This window comes from Halichoeres trimaculatus, unplaced genomic scaffold (genome assembly GCF_033239565.1).
Source record: "Halichoeres trimaculatus isolate MK-OKI-2021-1 unplaced genomic scaffold, fHalTri1.1 fHalTri1_scaffold_10, whole genome shotgun sequence".
NCBI lineage: Eukaryota > Metazoa > Chordata > Actinopteri > Labriformes > Labridae > Halichoeres > Halichoeres trimaculatus.
Genome location: NW_027437187.1, coordinates 12,444,356 through 12,465,423, shown reverse-complemented (window position 1 = coordinate 12,465,423; position 21,068 = coordinate 12,444,356). Strand labels below are relative to the sequence as shown.

The 21,068-nt window shown below is 41.7% G+C and overlaps 1 protein-coding gene across 2 annotated transcripts in view; it reads right to left on the bottom strand.

The window, feature by feature from the left end:
• The window catches only part of znf423 (zinc finger protein 423), a 170,543-nt gene extending 158,211 nt beyond the window's left edge, over positions 1-12,332 (bottom strand). Inside the window, exon 1 of one of the 2 annotated variants that reach the window (XM_074677441.1) lies at positions 11,099-12,332. In XM_074677441.1, the coding sequence (XP_074533542.1) occupies positions 11,099-11,138 (40 nt within the window). In that variant the 5' untranslated portion in view covers positions 11,139-12,332. The remainder of the gene's footprint in view (positions 1-11,098) is intronic. The other variant, XM_074677442.1, reaches the window with a different exon arrangement.
• Positions 12,333-21,068: the final 8,736 nt, after the last annotated feature.

The window sequence follows — 21,068 nt, the reverse complement described above, 5'->3', positions numbered from 1 at the left end:
CCACATCTGTCTGATAACACGACCTCCACCTGTCTGTTTCAGACTAAATCCAATCGCTGCTGCTCACACTTGCTCAAACTCAACTTCAAGTCAAAGACACATGCCACAGGAGCACAGTGACGGAGACAGAGTGACTTTAGGATTTCTTTCATGAAGCAAAAATCACAGTCTTGAAGGATCATGAACTTAGAGAAATGTCAGAAAAACAAACACTCTGTAAACATCACATTCAAGTTCATCAGAGCTACAACTATTTATTCACGTCATATTTATCATTTGTTTTTCACCCCCAATTTTCCTTTATTTGTTATTTTCTTGTCTAAAAAATTAAATTATCTATGTACTTTCATATAAAACATTCTGCTTCCAGTCACTAAATGTTCTCCAAATGTTGCAGTGTCTTAACTCCGCCATGACGTTTGGGTTTTGACACTTTGGAGAATCTTTTAGGGCTTTTGGAAAAGGGATTGACACTTTTCTCTCCATTTTTGAAATCACTTGACAAAGACAATCAAATGAGACCACGAGAGAGACAGTGAAGATAGTGTTTGTTGGAACCCTCAAACTAAACCTACCAACCAGGAAAAGAGAAATTCATGTCAGAAAATGTTTAAGTACACCAACTTTCGTCTCATAGTCTAACGTCCTGACATGATTCTTAAAAAGAAGCTCTGATTCTGTCATTTAGGTTTTAATTAACTCTATTTAAACACTTGAGCTACACTTTAAGAGTGGCCACATAGTGCTCATTTGACTGTATTTTGATCCAAAGACAGATCAGCATGCATGCAGGATCAATCCTGTGAAGTTTCAGGACAATGTGCCACTGAAACTTTTCACTGTTGCTTTCAGAAAGAAAGGCATAGAATAAAATAGTTTACAATGATGCATTTAGAATATTTCTTACATTACCTCATTGGACAAGTGCAAGTCACGTGTTTGTTTATAATTATGTGCCCACATTTTACCCTGTATGTATAAATTGATGGGTAGATTGGTTGAGTTAGACAATGAAATAATAATGTCACTTATTCAGCTTGCAAGGAGTGACACAAGGTTTACATCCTGTTACTGGAAACATTGGTACTAATGTTTCTTTGCCTTTTAATTGCTGTCATTATATGAACTGTATTTTTCCTTCTTAATTTCTTTTTATCCATTAGCTGCTGTTCTGCTATAAATATATTTGTATGGACCTAAGGGTCTGGAATAAAGTATAAAATAAAGTAAGTAAAAGGGAGAAGTTCACTAACGTTCAATAGATATACTAAATTTCTACTAAGTTATTTTTGCTGCAAAGCTACTGGTAAAGATACACAGATTCACAACTACATACATACATACATACATACATACACAAACCAATTCACAAATGCTCACATGTCCACAACTACAAAAGCAGATCTAAAAATAAGACAAAGATTTACAAGTTGTTACATGAATCCACAAATGCTACACAGATCTGTGAATCTGTACTCTGAACTGCAAATGTTTACACCAATTTGCAAATACTTAGTTATTAATGCTTTTAACGTCTGTGTGTTTTTGCTACAAGACCTAGAAATACACACAAGTCATCGCTTACAACTGAGGTGGGTCTCAGACTTTTCTCCTCAACTCAGGACAAACAGTGAAGCTCTACAGCATCACCTAAAGTGAGACATGAAGTAACTTGAACAGAGCCGGCATTGAGTCACAGCTCAGACATTTACACCACTGAGTGTTTCCGACTCTATCTTGATGTCCAGTGTCCGTGGATGTTTCCTCTGTATTCCTTTCAGTCGTCATCTGTAGCAGCTCTTCTTCTGTGTACTCTGGTTCATACAGGTATCCTTTTGGTTCCAAAGTGAATGAAACTTCTTTGTCGCTGTCATCGTCACTCATTTTGAATTTCCTACGCTGCCTCACAATCCTCAGAGTACAAACAAAAGAATTACAATACTTGATCAAACTTACACGAGGCTACAACCGGCGTCCGAAGCATAGCTTGTTTACATTCCCTACAGCTGAAAGGAGGAGGGGGGACGGAGCACTAGCGCTGCACGAGAGGACACATGACCAGTTAGTTAGGTCCGGATAAATGTTTATATTTCCGAAGACTTAATGCACTTAAAAAATACTTTATGTAGCGTACTCTTAAACTGTGGTATTACTTTTTGATTTTAGTTCTTGTAGGCGGAGAAAATAGCCTTTGAATTTGGTACGGTCTTTCCCTGTTAGTGCCTATTTCCTTGTCACCATCAATTACAGTCTGTGTCTTACTGAGGGAGAGGAGACAACTTTCTACTGTATCTAATGTCCGTAGTGGTCACATAGAGCTCATACAACCCCACTTCAAAAAAACTGAACTATCCCTTTTATAGAAATCAGCCCTCACCTGCCCCTGTGCTTCTTCCTATGTCAGGTGTTTTGCACAGAAATGACCCGTTCCACTTAGTGCTGCTCCACTGTGTGCCTCCACTTGTTTATTATTCAGTTCTAATTGGGTGCAGAACAACATGAGTCAAATTAAATTCATCGCATGTTACTGCTGAGCTCCACCAATCAACAATTACATTAGCTTGTTTTGTCTCAAAAAGACAAAGCCACCCCCTGCTGAGGAGTCAATGGAATTCTAACAAAGCTCTCAAAAAGCCATTTAATGGTTGAGTGAGCTTTAATGCAAAGCCAATAGCAGCTTATACAGGAGTCACTCAATGTGGCTGAATAAACACACTTTGCTCTATACGCTAACAATTTGTATCAGCACAAACAAAAACTAGATAAGCAGTCTATCTTTAGTTTCAATAAAGGCCAAAGGGTGACTTCTCCGTTTCCATACTCAGATGTACCTGCAAAATAACACACTGTTGTCTTTGTGTAATCCAAGCCACATGTGTAGGGCCTCCGAGTTTTATAAGAGCCAGTCGCCCAATGAAAGTCTGTGTGCTCTGCCAAAGAGTGACATAAAACTACGCTAATGATGAAGCCAGATGGAGGGAGAGAAGGACAGAAAGGAGGAAAAGAGTGAGAAAAGAGAAGAGAAATGAGATAAACTCAAAGAGCAAGGCTCAGAGTCTGTCATAATGATGCTCCTGTCTGATGCTGACAAAAAACTCTGTTAACCATCAAAGACCTCACACACATGACCTTTTATCTGGAACGGTCAAATGTCTTTAGCTGTATTATTGTAGATATATATTAATTAGATTCAACAGCCATCAGATTGGTATGTAACTCAACGACATTTCCCATCACAATTAATTTTTACCCACATTTGGAGGGTTGGCGGTTGTTAATTTTAAGTCTTGAGCAGTTAATTGACAATAACTTTAACTCCAGGCAATGAATAATTACTACTCCAGAGTTTCCTATTACATTTAAATCCCATACTTACATGAGTTGTCTTACAGCCTTAACACATGCCTTGGTGGAAAACAGTGAATCAGGGAGAAATGGTCAGTCTGTTGTTTGGTTATAAGATCAGAACAGAGTCATTGACTACTGATGCTGTTAATGAAAGGATCACTGACTGAATGGGTGGTCAGCAGCCAGAATCATTGTCCCATCACTGGTCCCATCCTGTGTCGATCTTAAAGGGACAGTTCAGGTTTTTTGAAGTGGGGTTGTATGAGCTCTATGTGACCACTAAGGACATTAGATACAGTAGAAAGTTGTCTCCTCTCCCTCAGTAAGACACAAACTGTAATCGATGGTGACGAGGAAATAGGCGCTAACAGGGAAAGACCGTACCAAATTCAAAGGCTATTTTCTCTACCTACAAGAACTAAAATCAAAAAGTAATACCACAGTTTAAGAGAACGCTACATAAAATATTTTCTAAGTGCATTAAGTCTTCAGAAATATAAACATTTATCTGGACCTAACTAACTGGTCATGTGTCCTTCTGCGCAGCTCTAGTGCGCTCCGTCCCCCCTCCTCCTTTCAGCTGTAGGGAATGTAAACAAGTTATGCTTCAGGCGCCGGTTGTAGCCTCGTGTAAGTTTGATCAAGTATCGTAATTCTTTTGTTTGTACTCTAAGGATTGTGAGGCAGCATAGGAAATTCAAAATGAGTGACTATGTAGCGTACTCTTAAACTGTGGTATTACTTTTTGATTTTAGTTCTTGTAGGTAGAGAAAATAGCCTTTGAATTTGGTACGGTCTCTCCCTGTTAGCACCTATTTCCTCGTCACCATCGATTACAGTTTGTGTCTTACTGAGGGAGAGGAGACAACTTTCTACTGTATCTAATGTCCGTAGTGGTCACATAGAGCTCATACAACCCCACTTAAAAAAAACTGAACCATCTCTTTAACAAACGGGAAGCATAAAAGAGCTACACATCAGCCGTGAACAACAAATGCTAACAACTGCTACAAAAAAAACAAACCACAGTGATAGCAGTGAGGACGTTAGTCACTTTGTCTGGAAAAGTCAGACTTACGCCTTCTGCACTCACACAAGCAATCCTTCTGAATTAATCTGGAAAATTTTCAGCAGTTTTGTGTTTGTGTGAAAGAATTTCTGACTGTAAAGATCTGTGCAAACACTCTGTCCCATCGGGCAGCTGAGAACCTGTAAAAAGTTATTTTCACCAAAAGTCTGTTCACAGAGCAAATAAACATACACAAATATGTGCAGGAAGACGGGACCAAAGGAGCTCTAAACAGAGGAAGAACCTGAGATAAAGAGAGAAACAGGCGGAGAAGAAGCAAAGGGGAGATGGAGTGGAAATGATGCCATTAGCTTTAAAATGTTTAGCTCCACACAACAAACCACACACACACCCCCACACACACACACACACACACACATACCTCTACGTTCTTGGTCAAAGAGCTCATTTGGCTTCAATGTCTTTGAGCGATATTTTAAACAAAGCAAATAAAATGCTAAAAATCAAGAAGCCCCCCCTCCTCCCTCCCCTTTCCTGCTCTCCTCCATCTCCCTGTCATATGCGCTCAACTCCCATTTAATGTCCTGCAAATGAAGCGGATTTATTAATGTGTAATTAAGTAATAATCATCACTACATAATGCATGAGAGACTCGAGGGGCTGAGAGCTGAGAGAGGGAGAGGGAGAGATAGGATGGTGAGGCTGCCGGAGCAGGCAGAGAAGGAGATTTCTACCGCCTCGCCTCGCTAAAGACACACATTAAAAACGGCTTAATCCACTGAAATAATATTTTGATAAGAGAGAAGCAGCGCGCTCTCATTTCTTCCCCCTGCACACCCCTCCTTTTCTCTCATCCCATCAGCTGGTTTCACGGCCCATCACTGCACCATTAGCCCATGTTCAATTAACAAACTGCAATTAGTCAAGTCCCCTCACTGTTAACAAGGCCTAATCACTGGAAGGCTAGACTGGTTAAGTAAATCTATCAGAGGAGCTGAGCTGCAGCACTCAAACATAACATGAACACTAACACATTAATGGTGTCTTTTAAAGGCTGCTCTCATCCACTTTTCTGGAGAATCTGTTTAATTGACCTCATAACAGGATTTCAATTCTAGACTATTGTGAAGGAATTGATTCAGTCTCATTCTGTGAAGAAATGTATCTTAATATTTTCATACACAGCTTGTATGTTAGTATTTTGGCTGTAGATTAGGGGTGCATCGATCACAATTTTCTGGCTGATCACCGATCTTTAAAAAGCCTGACCTGCTGACACTGATTTGGGCCGATACAGATTTTTATTTTTTATAACTGACAGCATATACCTTCAATTTTCCAATCTTATTTTGTTGAAAATCATTGAACAATACCTTTGAAACAATAAAATCTTTATGTTTTTAACTTAAACAACCAAAAAAAGTGTCCTGAGTTTTAGGTCTCGGAGCAAAAAGCAACAATGGCTGGCTGTCAGACCTGGGCCAATCCCCCAAAATTAAGGAAATTGACACCAATCGATCGGCCGACCGATTGATTGGTGTATGTCTACTGTAAATCAAACTTTAAAAATAAAATTTTCAACAAAAAGAGACTTTTGGTGCGGAAAATGCTTGCTCATGCAGTCCACCAAAGAAAAACACATGAAAGGGATGAGAGATGACAAATGATCCTCTATCAACTCATAGAACTCTGAGCCCTCAGTCGCTTCAGTAATGTCCAGTCTATAGGTATGAAATAAAGTATGAACGTTCTTGGTTTTGAGAAGAGTCAGAGGCAATGAATTGATCTTATTCATTTAAATTAAGGACCAAGTTTGATATTGTTGCCTTTTTAAAATTATCAAGTCATTTAAAAAATTAAAATAAAAATTAAACCACATAATGAGCAGATTCAGGCAAAAAAAAAAAAGATTTTTGTCAAAAAATGACATGGCCATTTATTTTGAGAAGGTGAGGAAATTGAAAAGAGATCATTGTCTGTTATTTGATTAACAGGGTCAGAGGCTGGCGCCACAGCTTCTCAGAGGTCCATCATTGCATTAACTGTCCAAATTCAGAAAAGACACACTCGAAATATTGTTGCGCCCATAAACATGAGGAGTCTCCCCCGTCATGTGAAAGTGACTCACTTTGTATCAAACTGCAGTCCACTGTAAGGTTACATCTCAAACAGAGGCGTTTGGACAGTCGGAGCACTATGTGGCACTATGTGGATCAGGTAAGAGAGGAGGAGAGTGAAACAGGGAAGGACCAAAACATGTTATTAAAAAAACCTTCCAGATCCGGCCCACTTGGACACAAATCTAAGGCAGGAGACGGATGAGATGGGACTTTGTTTTTGTTTTGGCATGCCTGGCTGGCCAATGAGTCGGTAAGCCAGCCGGGCAGTCAGAGTTGGGTGAGCAGGTGAAAGACAGAAGAACATGAAAACACAGATAATCCCCTGGTGGTGCTCACCTCATCCTGGCCTCCATGGCTCCCTCCCCCCCTGCCCACTCACCTGCTCTGAGCCAGTGCGCTGCCCCCCAACACCTCTCCTCTTCCTCCCCTTTACCCTTCAACCCCCCACTTCTCCTCCATCTCTATCTCCCTCTCTCCTCCATCCTGCTCTCCACCTTCCCTCAATCCCAGGTCTTGCCAAGCTGTCAGTGGGGCAAGGTGTGGAGGGGAGATAGCAACACGCATGTACACGCACACAGACGCATGAGTACACATAAACAAAACACATGGTGCTTATGCAAGCTCCACTACAAGGGCTGGGTTACCTTTGCTTCATGCATACACACACACACACACACACACGCTCAGACACACAGAGTGGTGGTCGTCCGCCTCAGCTTTGCTTCGCTCTGCTTCGCTTGGCTGCCTGACTAAAGCTTAGCTCTGGTTATCCAGGCTGCTGAGACCAGACTGTCTTAGTGACACACACACTCTCTCTTTTACCCACACGCACACACACACACACACGAGGCATGCAAAACACTAATTCAAGAGGGTACGTCTTGCAATCATAAGCATTAACATGCACACACAACAGTGGGACGCAATGATAACTTCAAACTTCAAACTAGGGCTGTCACATTATTGACTTCTTATCAGCTGTTTCTCTCGATTGTCTAAATGTAACTTACACTTCACTGCAGATTATCACACATTCCTTCATCCCTCCACTACATGTCCATTAAAGGGATGTTGATAAGAATGTTTTTGATACTTCATGCAAATGTAATGTCTATTTATGTTTCAACAATCCAAGGCATTGATAAAACACTGTCAAGATGATTCTGCAGCATAACTTTAAAGGTGATGTACACCCAAAAAATATCCTGAACTTCAGCCAAACAAGCAACAACAGATGGGTGTATTCCACACTAGTACAATGTAGCATTTGACTTTACACCTGTATAGGTTAAAGGGGACATATCATGCTGAACCCTGATTTAATACTTAGATATAAAATAATGAAGTTGAAAACAAGACCTTTCACCCCCTGAATTTTCAAAAAATGAGATATTGTATTTTTTCTGATATCCTAGAATGAGATTTGATGCCTCTGAAAATAGGTCATTGACATTTGGCTTCGAGATTTCGACCTTCATGACGACACGAGGATCCTTTCTTTTTATTGGAGTAATCTGATAAAGCAGCTCCTCCTCTGTGAAGTCAGTTAGTCACACAACCGCCACCGAGGGATACACCCACCAAGAGCTGAGTATAAACGTATAAACTATACATGTTACAGTACCGGTTTGACTCACCACACTGAAGCGTCCTGAGATGATCTGTGTCCAGGTGGATTTTCTTCCTCCTGAGCTGCAGAACCGTCCGGGTCTGACTCGGGGTCCAATACAAAAGGATGTTCACTCTGCCGTTTTATTAGTGCTATCAATGCCTTACGGTGAAGTTTTGGCAAACAGCAAACTCGCTCGGTCTGCTCCATTCAATGTGGCGTTTTTGTAAATAATGCCATGCTGCAAAAACCGCCCCCTGGCTCTACCCCCTCCGCCCCTGATAGAACTGACCAATCAGAGCACAAAGGGTTGTGACGCTGCGAGGTTACTGGAGGTCATTCTCTAAACGGAGCGTTTCAACGAGATCTTCAGAATGGCCTACACTGAGGATATTGAGAACGCTATTGTGGGGCAATGAAGGAACTAAATGACTTGTACTGAAGGCAGAAATGCTTTACAGGCATCCTTGTCTGGCATAGTGAAAAGGAGAAACAAGCATGATATGTCCCCTTTAATTGAACACAACCTGTTTCTCAAAGCAGCTCAACCCAAACGATGGAGCTCACACATCCCAACAACAATGTCGGTCGCTCACATTTTCCATCACTCATAGATGCATCCCTGGATCCCCCACACTTACAGTGAATCATTTTGACGTCATGTCATTTTGTGAAGCCTCACATGAGGGAAAATAAAGGCCATGCTGCATATATTTTAATGGAGGCGCCTGGAAAAACTTTGGAGGAGGAAGAGGAGGACAAGTCTCCACATCCCCTTTGTGCTGGGATTAAAGAAGTGTTTGGGACTCGGCATACTCTAGTGGTAACTCAGCTCAAATCGATAATAAACACAAATACCCTTGGTCGCATTGAGAGAATCATCTGGGGCCTTAGGGCTGAGTCAAAAGACTCATGATTCCACACATTTGTGCTCAAGGCAGTCAGTTTCTGCTTGCCATTCAAAATACAGTAGATCAGGCTGATTTAACCTGAATTGATGACAGAGACGTGACTGTCCTCGCACCGTGCTGTAGTGAGGTGAATCTGCTGTAAGGTGTGTGTGTGTGTGCAAAAAAACAGTGAAATACATCTAGTTTTACCAATGCAATTTTGCATCCCGTAAACCCTCTAGATTATTATTTCAGGATTTCTTTCTAACACTTTCGAAGTTGAAACATCGATCACTAAAAGGCTGTGGTCTTTGATCACTGCAGCCATCATTTCGTGTTCCACCCCTATCCAGAAAATCCTTTAGAAATACAGCATGAAAACACACCTGCTCACTGATGTACAGGAACAAAAGTGCTGCTGCTTTTTTGCTGCCAGTCCAGATTTTTTTTAGTGTTCAAAAGATCAGCTAATTCATGACACTAAAATGTACTTAAGGCACACAAGTAGCTGATGTTTTGCCAGTTCACTATCGTGTATGAAAATGTACACTGAATCTTGAAACAGGTGTCAAAAGATTGAACTTTAACATTTCTGGGGTAGATTTGAACACAAAGTTACATTTCAGTTTAGTAGTTGGTTATCGTTTGGAATAGTGCTCTGGTGGACTAAATTTTGCAGCTTTTCGTAGATACGTTTTTATTCAAAGACATAAAGTCTGTCATTATCTTAAACAGGGGTTATTTATATTTTAATGTTGAGTCAATATGTTTTGAATAGATCTAAAAAAGGCTGAAGTCATACATCTAGCGATCATAAACATATCTCACAGCAAAGACTATGCACTCTTTCTGTGTGGCCTGTAGGAACGCTCTTCCACTACTGGAAACTGATTCCCAGGCGGCCTCGGATGAGACTAACTAAACTTCAGAGCCTGTAGGAGATGCCAGAAATCCTGCGATCATATAAACTGGACGCCCTGTTCGAACCGCTGTCAGATATCTGCTCACTTCTCAAATAGCCACAGAGAAGGAAAGCCTATATGTTGGAGGAAATGGGGGAGGGGGTGGCAACCACATGGTCAGTCCGTACCATTGCCCATCTGGGTCCCATAAAGGAAACATGGAGGCCAAGACCACCACATGCCCTCATGCATGATGCCCACTCAGCCATGCACTACAGCGGATATTATTTTATGCTGAAAAGTAAAACTAAGGGCCTACTTTTGTAAAAACAAAAAATAATAATAATAGCTTTTAACAAGATTTGATTCCTTTAAATGTGGACCTTCTTAAACCTCTGGAAAAATTCATCTGTAATTTTAAAAAGTTCAGCTTTAAAGGGTGAATTTTAAAGTAAGATGATACATCAAAAACTACAGAAAGGGATCACAAACATAACTACTTATAAAATTTAATATATATCTATATCTCAAGGTAAAACTGACATCGATTTTTGAAAGATAAAAGTGATTAATGTTCTTTTTTGTTCTGAAATGAAAGGGACGCCTCAAGTGACACAAAGGGTAGGGGCAAAGTAGCATAAGTTGGGGTCAAAGAGTCAAATTTACCTCAAAGCAGCAAGGCAGGACCAAGAGTGGATTTAATCCTGATTAGTACACCCGTTCGCCCTGTAAATTACAACTAGTTGATCCAAAAGTACAGCCCACAGTGTCAGACCAACGACACACCAGAGTGTCATCTTTCAGGTTGTGACAGTGGAGCAGCTAAGTGAAAACAATTAGCGGTGTGGACAGGCGGACGGACACATTTCAACCGGAGCTCATTGGAAGCTGACTTTTGACGACCCTTTAAACAAATGTAGCTGGTAAAACTAAATAATACATTCCCCTTGTATTTCAACGGTCTCAATAAAAAACAATTAGTGAGCCCACAGTTTAAGTGCACAGCTAATTGTTGAGGCACTAATTTACCTCTTCGGTATGACTACGCAAAGACTTCTTTGAACTCATTAGAGAGGGAAAAAAACAATTAAATTAGCTAGCAGGCTAATGAGTTTGACTTAAATTCTGCCCGTTTGGGCTCCCCATACCATTCAAGCACAGTGCTCAAAAAACTAAGAGCAAAATTGACAGTTTCTTACCTTTCACGGAGCGCGGTTTGGCCTGTTTTCGTCTAGACATCTCTGGTCCCGAGCCGCTTTTTCTTTAATTTTTATTCTCTGGCTGGTTTTGTTCCGTTCCGCGTTTTCGGCTAACCATGCAAGCTGACACAGCCGCGCTATCTTTCTCCTTCTCCAACACTTCGCCGCTGCTTCTTCGCCTGTTGCAATGCGGCAGCTTCAGTCTCTGAGAGGGGAAACCGCCGTTAGTCCAGGACAACAAACCAAACACACCGGGACTGAAGCGGTTCGAGGCGACACTCGGTTCCTCTGATGTGTTTTCTTCCTTAAAGGTGGCAAGGGCTCGCGCAACCTGTAGAATAAACGGAAATAACTTCCCGTTGTAATCTCCTGTCGTGGTTGAAACGAAGCTCTCCTTCGCGGGCTTCTCTGTAGCCCGCACGCGCTTGCTTTCTCCGGTGCAGTTCGGGCGCTCGTGCCGCTCCGACTTCTTCCTGCACTTTCAGACCGCGGCGCGAGCTGCCAGCCACGCGCGCAGCAAACACCTGAGCTGCTCCCGCGCTGTATAGAGAAAAAGTGACAGCGGCACCGTCCGAGTGAGAGGTGGCGGTGCCACAGAGGTACGTGACGGTCCAGGTGATGAGAAGCGGCTGAATGTTCTGGGAAATTGCTTTCAAATGAAACGTGGCTTCTTCCACTGCGCTCCTCGCGTCTTCGCCTGGGTTTATTTAGTTTATCGAAACTATTTCTGTCTGGGTTCTTTTTTCTTTTCCCTCCAGGGAAGCGGCACCGACTCGAACCGACCAGCCTCCCGTGTTCCGTCCCGCTAATCTATACTAGGCAGTGGAGGTGGTGGTCTGGTGGCATGGACACAGCGCTCTTCCCCTGCATCTTCACCCCGCGGGGAATAGGCTACTGCTTTAACAACCCACGCTTTCTTTTTTGTTAATATTTCTCAATGCCCTATCGGCGGTAATAATAGCAGCCTAATATTGCAAACAGTCTAACCCTTCGCTAGCCTCTGTCTCCCTGCTTTTTCTTTGTCCTGACTCTGGCTACCAGTCTCCCTCCTCCTCCTCTGCCTGCCTCTGCTGGCGGGGCTGCGGCGCAGACACACATAATAAAGCCAAGGCAGGCAGTGCTTGGCTGGAAATGTAGCCGCGTCCCAGCAGGGGGATGTGAGAGAAGGGTCCCGGCGGGGGAGCGCTCTGATCCCGCAGGGAGCAGCTCGGCACAGCCCGGGTTGGCTGAGGCAGAGAGGCAGGAGAGAGGCAGGCTGGGCTGACGGAGAGAGAGGGGAGGCAGAGGTGAGAGTAAGGCAACAGCGCCTAGCTGTGGCCGAGCCACACAACTACAACCGGGACTGTGAGACTACAGAGAGATGAGGCAGAGGGAAAATATGGACTTGGATTACAGAGGGATGTGGATGTGGCTGTAAAGTTAAAAACTGCGGTGTAGAAGTTTGACCAGAAAAAAATAAAGGCTATTTGACAAGCCAGTTATCAAATGACAGGGTCATCTGGTGCTGGTCTAGACTAAAAATAAATTCTGAATAGCTGTGGAGGTCAGTTCTCTGTGGCACAAACTGGTTTCACAATATTCCAGATTCAGTTGTAGTGATTTGTCTCTGTATTTCATTGCATTTTACCACTGTCTGAGTGAAGCAAACAGGTAAATTTAAGCTGTGACATAATGTTAATAATTTCCTCATTTTGCCATAAAGCAACACTGACAAAACTGCCAAAACCGCTAATGACACAACCAAAAACCAGTGTGAGCCCAAATTTGATAGTTGTACATCACAATAACTCCACCTTTCTAGCTTTTTTCTAATCTATCATCAGCAAGTCATGTTTTATGTTGAAGAGGCCAAAAAATTACAGATAAACAAAAAATTGGCCGGTGGGTGTTGAGGTTTTAAACGGTAAATATATGGATTATAATCAAATATAAAAGCCTCATTGTTATGTTTAATACCACTGTATAAAAAAAGTCCCATGAACTGCAACTGAAATGCATGCAAAGTCTAAATGTGCTGTTTAAAACATGTCGTGTTTATTTACGAAAAAAACATAAGTGTTTGCAGGAAACAGCATCTTATCCTGTGAGGTCTATTTTCTCAGAGGGTTTGTGAACTGTTATTGAAACCTTGAAAAGGTTTCATCTTGAAATGCTCATTGTCTCCATAGAGTTCCTCATTTCACTCACTGACAGTGGATTCTTGGGGACCGAATCAGTCAGGATTAGTTAAAGCCTACTCATTTAGGCTGGGCAGAACCTATCCATGCAAAATTAACATTACCTACACTTTGCATCAAGACCACACTTCTGCTTCTATCCAGTCATGTGCGTTCAAGAGCATTGGACCTTTGCTCTGTAGCGGTGTACCATCAAATGTTTGAAAACTGCTGAGCCATTTCCTTAAAAAGAAATTACCTCAGTGGCCTCCACTGCCCTCTTCTAGGCTGCCAGCTTTTTTCTTCTCCTTTTGTTCTTTGCTCTTTACTGTTCTCATGTTGGAGGGCATTTTCTGTCACTGTGAAAATAAACCATTTGACTTACTGTATAAGCATAATTCAATTAGCCACACCAGTGTGTGCATGCGTGTGCACATTCATGTCTGAGTCCATGAGTGTGTGTGTGTGTCTGTTTGTGTCTCCTCTTCAAAGCTCCTTTATTTCCAGTAAAGAAAAGAGGGACACGTCTGTGGACAATATAAAGCAGACAAAGAGGGTAAAAATGAAAATCACTGGGTGCTTTGTTCTTCACTCTCTGCTCCAACTGAGCGCTCTCTGACCGCAGCTGAGCTTTTCCATGTTCTCGCCCCCCTCCGTCTCTCCCCTCTTCTCCCTCCCTGTCTCTCCCTCTCCTTCCTCTCTCTCTGGTTGTCATGGATAACTGGGTAACGTGGAGCTCCCTGTGCTGACCAGCAGGACCACTGCCCTCCGCAGATTGAGCCTCCCTGCCCCCCAACCCCACCCCGTCCTCCCATGGAGAGACAGAGCAGCCTTTAAGATTGACCCCCTGCTGGGTGTGTGGAAGGTGGGGGGCTCTTGTCTCTTTGCCCTCCCCTTGTCCCACCCCCCCTTTCCTCCTTCCCTTCTTCCCCTCCTGTCTCTCTCTGCCTCACCCTCCAACCTTCACCTCTCCCTCCATATGAAATGAGTGCACGCCAGGAGACCAGTGTGTGCACATTTGTGTGTGTGCGTTTGTGTGTGTGTGCACCCCCAGTGTGTCTGCTGCTGGCATGGAGGGGCAAAAGCCCTCACTCAGTGGTTGGTCCCCCCTCCACCCCTGTCCCCCTCCCTGTTTCTGCCGGTAAATACAAAGAGTGGGAAAAAAGCCCACATTACAAGCTCCTTAAGGGTCAAGGACAGGCCCCAGTCTGAATAGCTTCTAAGAGTCGTATTGTTGAATCACATAGCTAGCGATTACACCCTCTGTCATCTCTGCGCGGATTTGGCTTTTTTATACACACAACAAGAGAACATCAAGTATCAGCGACTGAATAAGTCGGCCAACAGACAAGCAGTGGGAATTGATACAGACAGGACATCAATGGAATAAACCAGGGGCAGATGTAGAATTACAGACCCAAAAATGGGGATTTGGCTTAAAGATTTCATACCTTAACAACGGTCTGTTTTACAATAAAGTGGAATGTCAGATGAAACAAATATAAAATGCCAGATGTTTGTCTTATTGCTTGAATACTTGCTCAGAAAAGAGTTACCTTTGATGTCTTTACACAAAAAGACCATGGTGTTTAATAAAGTCTCAGACACAATTTTACAAAATGCATGAAGAAAGTTTAAGAATAAAATGCATGAAAGGTAATTATTAATTTCTAGCCACTTAAGGTCTAAGTTAGACTTAAAGTAAATGTAGACACTCCTCTTATTGAAACTTACAGGAAAGTATTTACAGAACACAAAAGCAGACCATTTATACACATAGATGTAATCCATTCTTTTACACCTTGAAAGAACAGACAGAAGAAGAAGAGATTCAGTCCTTTTCTAACATCTTCTGAATATGTGCTTCTGCTGTGAAAATGTTTCATCATTTGAATTAATTGTAGCCAACATAAAATTCATGCTGAGTACAGCTGGTGGTGTTTTTGATGACAAAACTGCACACTATAAGGAGTGTAAAGATCAGCATTTTTGGAACGATATGAAAACCAAAGACCTGAAAAATGCAGACCTTTTTCTCATTCTGCTTTTTGATGTATTAAAAATGCATCTTCAACAACAGCAGCTTTTTACTTAGTAGCTGGAAAATACATTATGATTCAAACTGTCTGCTGATAGAGCTTTTACTCCCCCAGGCAAATTAGCACGATGTCTTATATTTATTCATGTTGATGTTTTATATCTTATATTTATACCCATTTATATAAAATCATGTTATTTCCTCCTGTTTAGTAGAGGTTGTTGAATAAATTCTACCTTTATTTAAGAGCAATCCAATCAATGCAGAGGAGTTCAGCTCTAACAAAGCCTGTTTGATAGTTTAGCTAGCAGAAGGGCGACGCATTAAAGTCCAAGATGGGGTCTTAGCATGATAAAGTATTGTAGTTTTATAAACACAGTTACTACCTGAGGCTGAATATCCTTTTACATTAGGAAGGTTAGTTCTTTTGTTAGATTGCCTTTTCATGTATCTGTGACCACTAAAGATTAAAAATTGGCAATGAGAAAAGAACTGATCGATTGAACCAGGACTGCTCCTGCTCCTGTCCCATAAAGAACCAGTGCTGATCGGCATCATACAACCCAGTTACAAAAAAATAGCCTTATGAACCATCACTTTAAAATGAGTAGCTCAATTTTGGATAAAACTGTAAACAAATTGATAATAAGTCAAGGAAGGAATTGCAATGGCTGAATTCAGTTCAGGTTAACCATTAAATCAACTGTAAATCCCAGATAGACCAGTGACATCACAGGGCAAAGCTGACCCAAAACAAGCCAAGTCTGCTGAGTGCCCAGTCAGGGCCACACAGAGCTTACCGCAGGGCCTCCAAGCTCGAGTGTGTGTTTACTGAACCCTGTCTTCTTTTGTCTTTCACTCACACACACACATCATCCCTTGTACTTCTCTATCCATCTCCCAGGTATCAAAGCCTGATATTCCTGAGGTGAGGAGGTAGGCACAGAGTATTCTCCACGCCTGCACAAAGCATCGCTGAACATCGGCCCATTGTGCTGCCTGCTTGCCTGCCACTAGCGGATAAAGTTCATGTTATATTTATGTTGCCTTAAGCACATTCTCTCCCTAACTCCCTTTATCATTCTCTCCTTCCCCAGCCTCTCTTTCTGTCTGTCTGTCTGTCTGCCTGTCTGTCTTTCTCTCTCTTTCTCTCTCTTCTGCTGTGTTGAACTCTCGCCAGCTTCACCAGGTCTCCCCTCTGCAGACAACAATGTTCCATCTCGTTGCTTTTGCCCTAGATATCGTCTATTTTTATATGGAATAATTAGACACATAACTGATTTAAATACTGCAAAGCCTTCTTCTTTTGTCTCCACTTAATGTGGGCTGGCTGCACAATGCCAAGGGTGTAAAGTGCGTTGCAATGCCCATGTGCACTGACATATTGGTTTGTGTGTGTGTGTGTGTGTGTGTGTGTGTGTGTGTGTGTGTGTGTGTGTGTCTTCCTCATTACGTTCAGTCTTTAAATGCGGGTAGAAGTTTAATCAAAAAGTATGGATAAAATATATTTCCTTCTTCTTTATAATTTTAATCTCATGTAAATTTCGATAGATGCATGCTGTGTGTGTACGTGTATGACTGTGTGTGTGTGTGTGTGTGTGTGTGTGTGTGTGTGTGTGTGTGTGTGTGTGTGTGTGTGTGTGTGTGTGTGTGTGTGTGTGTGTGTGTGTGTATGTGTGTGTGTGTGTGTGTGTGTGTGTGTGTGTGTATGCATGTGAAGGCTGCATGTGTTCTGTGATCCAAAGGTGAGAACCAGGGGGAAATTTAGCCTCAGGTTACTTGTTAATAAATATTCAGTGAAGAGACACAGAAAAAAGGATCAACATAATATTTAATATTTGTTTGGAGTATTTTTTTAAGCCTGTTATTCTATACACAGTCTTGCTTGCCAAGCGCAAGGTCTTTGTGGAGGTATTAGTCTGTGTGTGTGTGTGTGTGTGTGTGTGTGTGTGTGTGTGTGTGTGTGTGTGTGTGTGTGTGTGTGTGTTTAAGAGAGACAGAGTGGAGGCTGACTGCCACAGGATGCCAGCTGTCTGGAATCTCCAAAGAAAACAAAGCATGGTAGTAATGATGATGATGATGGTGATGGTGATGATTGGGGTGATTATTGTTTTTCTGATGAAGGCACTGACTTGACTTTGAGGTTGATCGATATCATTGTCTTTGAGGGTATTGCTGGTATCATTACTATACCCGGTTGTAATGATGATGATGATGATGATGGTAAAAATGTTGATGATGTCATATCAGTGAAAAACAATTTACTCCAGTTGGGAAATACCTGCAAAACAATAAACCAGTAAGTCAGCTGAGAGTCTAAATATACTCTCAGTTTTTCATCATGAATTATTCTCCATTGTTAACCAGCTTTCTTGCTAACCACTCAGAAGTGTTATATACTTGATTCTGATTGGTCAATACCCCATAATGATGGCATTAATACAAATTAATTGATGAATTGCAAATATGAAGAGCAACACGAGGGAGCATTAGATTGCACACATCATACCAAATCAATGCACAGAAAGAGTCCAGCACACATCTAAAGCGTATTTTTTCACTTTTTAACCAATTCAACAAAATGATAGCTTCAATTAGCAAGACAAAAACTTTGGGCTTAAGCAGCGCTGTGACTGGTCAAATGAGGATAAAATGCTGCAGAAAAATAAAGTAAAGGAGACCTGATACTAAAGATTCAGTTCAAAGTTTGAATGTGTGTTTGAAGTTTGTCTCTTTCACTAGCTCTGTGTAAGTTGTGTCTTCAGTTAGGTTATGAAATGAAACTAGTTTACTTTCAGTTGTGCCATTCAATACATTTACATGCATGCAGCAGTCTGCTTATACAGAAAAAAGGATTGGGCTTCTGGACTTCAGCAGGAGGCGCTGTCTGTGTCCTTTTTGATTAACAAAGCTGCGTGCTTATCAAACAAGTTTTAGTTGAATGTATGCAGCTATAGTTCTTTATTTTTTATGTTTGCCAGTTATGTTGGAGCCATAGCTTGGAGCACAAGGAACATATTTATCATGTTCAACTACTTACTCTACTGGTTGAAACACCAGGGTGTACCAAGACATGCCAAGTCATCCCAAGTCCAACCACGTTATTGCAATCACATTATGCTCAGTATGATCTCGGTCAGACTATGCTGTTTGCATGCATCTCAATAGCCTTACTCACGCTAGTTAATAAACAGCGACATAAAGGAATGTAAAAACTAGGACAGCACATTTTGGTTACTCTACAGTGTTAATTATATGAAAGACAACAAATGGTGAAATCATCAACTGTGACACACTGTAGTGTAAAATTCTATTGGTGTGTTGAATTATTACAGCTCATATGAGGTAAGTTTTCAGTTATATTGTTTCAGTGATGCAATCTATCACAAAGAAAACATTTCTGACACATAACTAGCTGTTTAGACTACGGATGCACCAATCCTGGTACCGGGTATTGGCGCCAATCCAGCCCCCAAACTTGACACTGAGGCTAAACTATAATTTATTCAACAAGGTATGAAATTTTACAATTAAATAGTCATTTCTGTAAATTCTGAAGCATTTTTAACCAAACTGCTGTTAAACATTCAAGTACTTATAGTTTAAATAAATATTAACTTCAGTAATTCCATATGTACTCATTTTTGTCTTTTACTCAAAACATTCCCGGTTTAAACTCTATTTTTTTGTCACCCTTCACAGAATTTCATCTTTGCCTATAACAGGCCATGACAACTGTACTGTAGCAGAGGACTGAACGACTTCTCAGATCAAGGTCTAAGACTTAAGATGTAAGATACACCTACCAGCTCTGCTGGTGCAGGTCCTTAAACACTGGTTGGGAGTGAACTCCAGCCTGAATGGAAAATTCTAGTAAAACTAGGCTGCATTTAAACTTACACACAGGGCATGACAATGAGTATGTTGGTTATGAGACAGCTACAGAGCAGCTTGATTTTTAGTAAGCGTCAAGCAAACAGATCAGCCATTAATGCCCCTCAAGCATTTACAATCTGTCTCATGCAAGAAAAATCTACAGAATTAAAGGCTCGCTCATGTCCATAAGCTGTGTGCAGGCCTCAGCAATGATTGGAAGTTTAAGGGACTTTTATATCAGCTGCGTTTTGTCACAAGCATTGAAAATAAACTATGGTAACACCTTTTGTATTGCATTTCAAACCAAAAGCTTGATCCATGCTTTCTGTGGTGAGACTTCCTTCTTAATCATACTTGCCTTTAAGTCCGACGTTGAGTCAAGAACACTGTCGTAAATTACTTTAAGCCAGGTGTGTGTTTGTCTTGGAATTAAATGAAAATTGGATCGAAACAAACTTTGTTCAAGACAATTTCTTATTGGATACAATGCGCCGAGTTAAGGTATTTATCAGTACAGTTACGTAGCGCTATGGTTTGAAACGTGACATCAAGCAAACGTTGTAGCAGCCGGCTATTGTGTTAGCGACATCAGCAGCCCGGTGCTCTGAGGTATCTGTAGGCTAACATGACAACAGGTAAACACTGTCAGTTTGTAAGTAGTTTAGCCTTTATATTTCGGGTAGCTGACAGCCCAGTGCTCTAAGACATGTCTGTAATGTGTAACATTAGTAAATCCCACTTAGCTATGTCCGGCCCGTCATCTACCAAGCGGAGCTAACGTAACCTCACTCTTCATTTTATTGATAGACTCTCAAGTTTGAACAGACCACTGCAGAATAACTGCTGACTGTGGGTTGGAATGAACATTATCACAAATAGTTTGGACCCTGGGTTAGCCTTTAGCTTGGGCTGTATCACTCCCCCATTTTGCTTTCTAATGTTCTTCTGTAAATCAATCCGGTCTTGCTCAATCAGACCTGGGAGCTAAAAAGTAGCAATTTAAAATAATCTATAACCAGTAATATTGGCGTTGATAATCTCATTTTTAAGTGTGGATCACGATCAGGCATATATCTTGAAGGGAGTTTTTTTCAAGATCACTTTCAAACTTCTCGCAGCCCCTTTAAAAAAAATCATGCCCTTATTTATACCTGTGGGTCTTCATTACTCAGGCCTGTCCTCAATCATAAATGCTAGCTAAAATGAAACCCCAAAACAGTGGCAATGTAAAGCAAAGACAGAAATTGACTTTCTTTGGAATTCATTATTTCTACATATTCTCTGCTTTCATTGAGTGCAAGGCTCTAAACAATACCACATTTCCCTTAGCATTACATCTCTGCTGGGAACCCAACCCCCTTTTCCTAATTTCCCTCCACCAAAACTGAAAAGAGCCCCATTAAAGAGCGTCATTAGAGCCAGGCCATTTTTTTGTTTCCTTATTCTCTGAAGAAAGAGGAAGTGTTATCTGTGGCGGACAAACTTAACCCAATTAAGATCTGGTGGGGCGTAGGGGCTTGGCTCGGGACACAGCTGGGGCTGCCAGCTTGCCAATCAGGCTCGCAGCCAGCCAGTCACCCAGCCAGACAACCAGCCAGGCAAGTAGGCAAGTAGCCAGCCGCCCACTCAGTCATCCAGCAGTCAGTCAAACAGTTAGGAAACAAACCAGCTGCCTTCCCTGTGCACCTACCAGCCTGACATTCAGACAGATAACCAGCCAGAAAACCAGCCTGCCAAGCAGTTAGCGTTGTTTTGGTTAGCCAGTCATCAGACAGTCCACCTCCTTATCCAATAAAGAGATTTTGTCTTCTGGCATGTAGTTTTCTGGAAAGCTTGGTCACAGTTACTCAAACCAGTTCAGCTGTATGCACAAAAGGCTGAGTGTTAGGATGCGGATTGA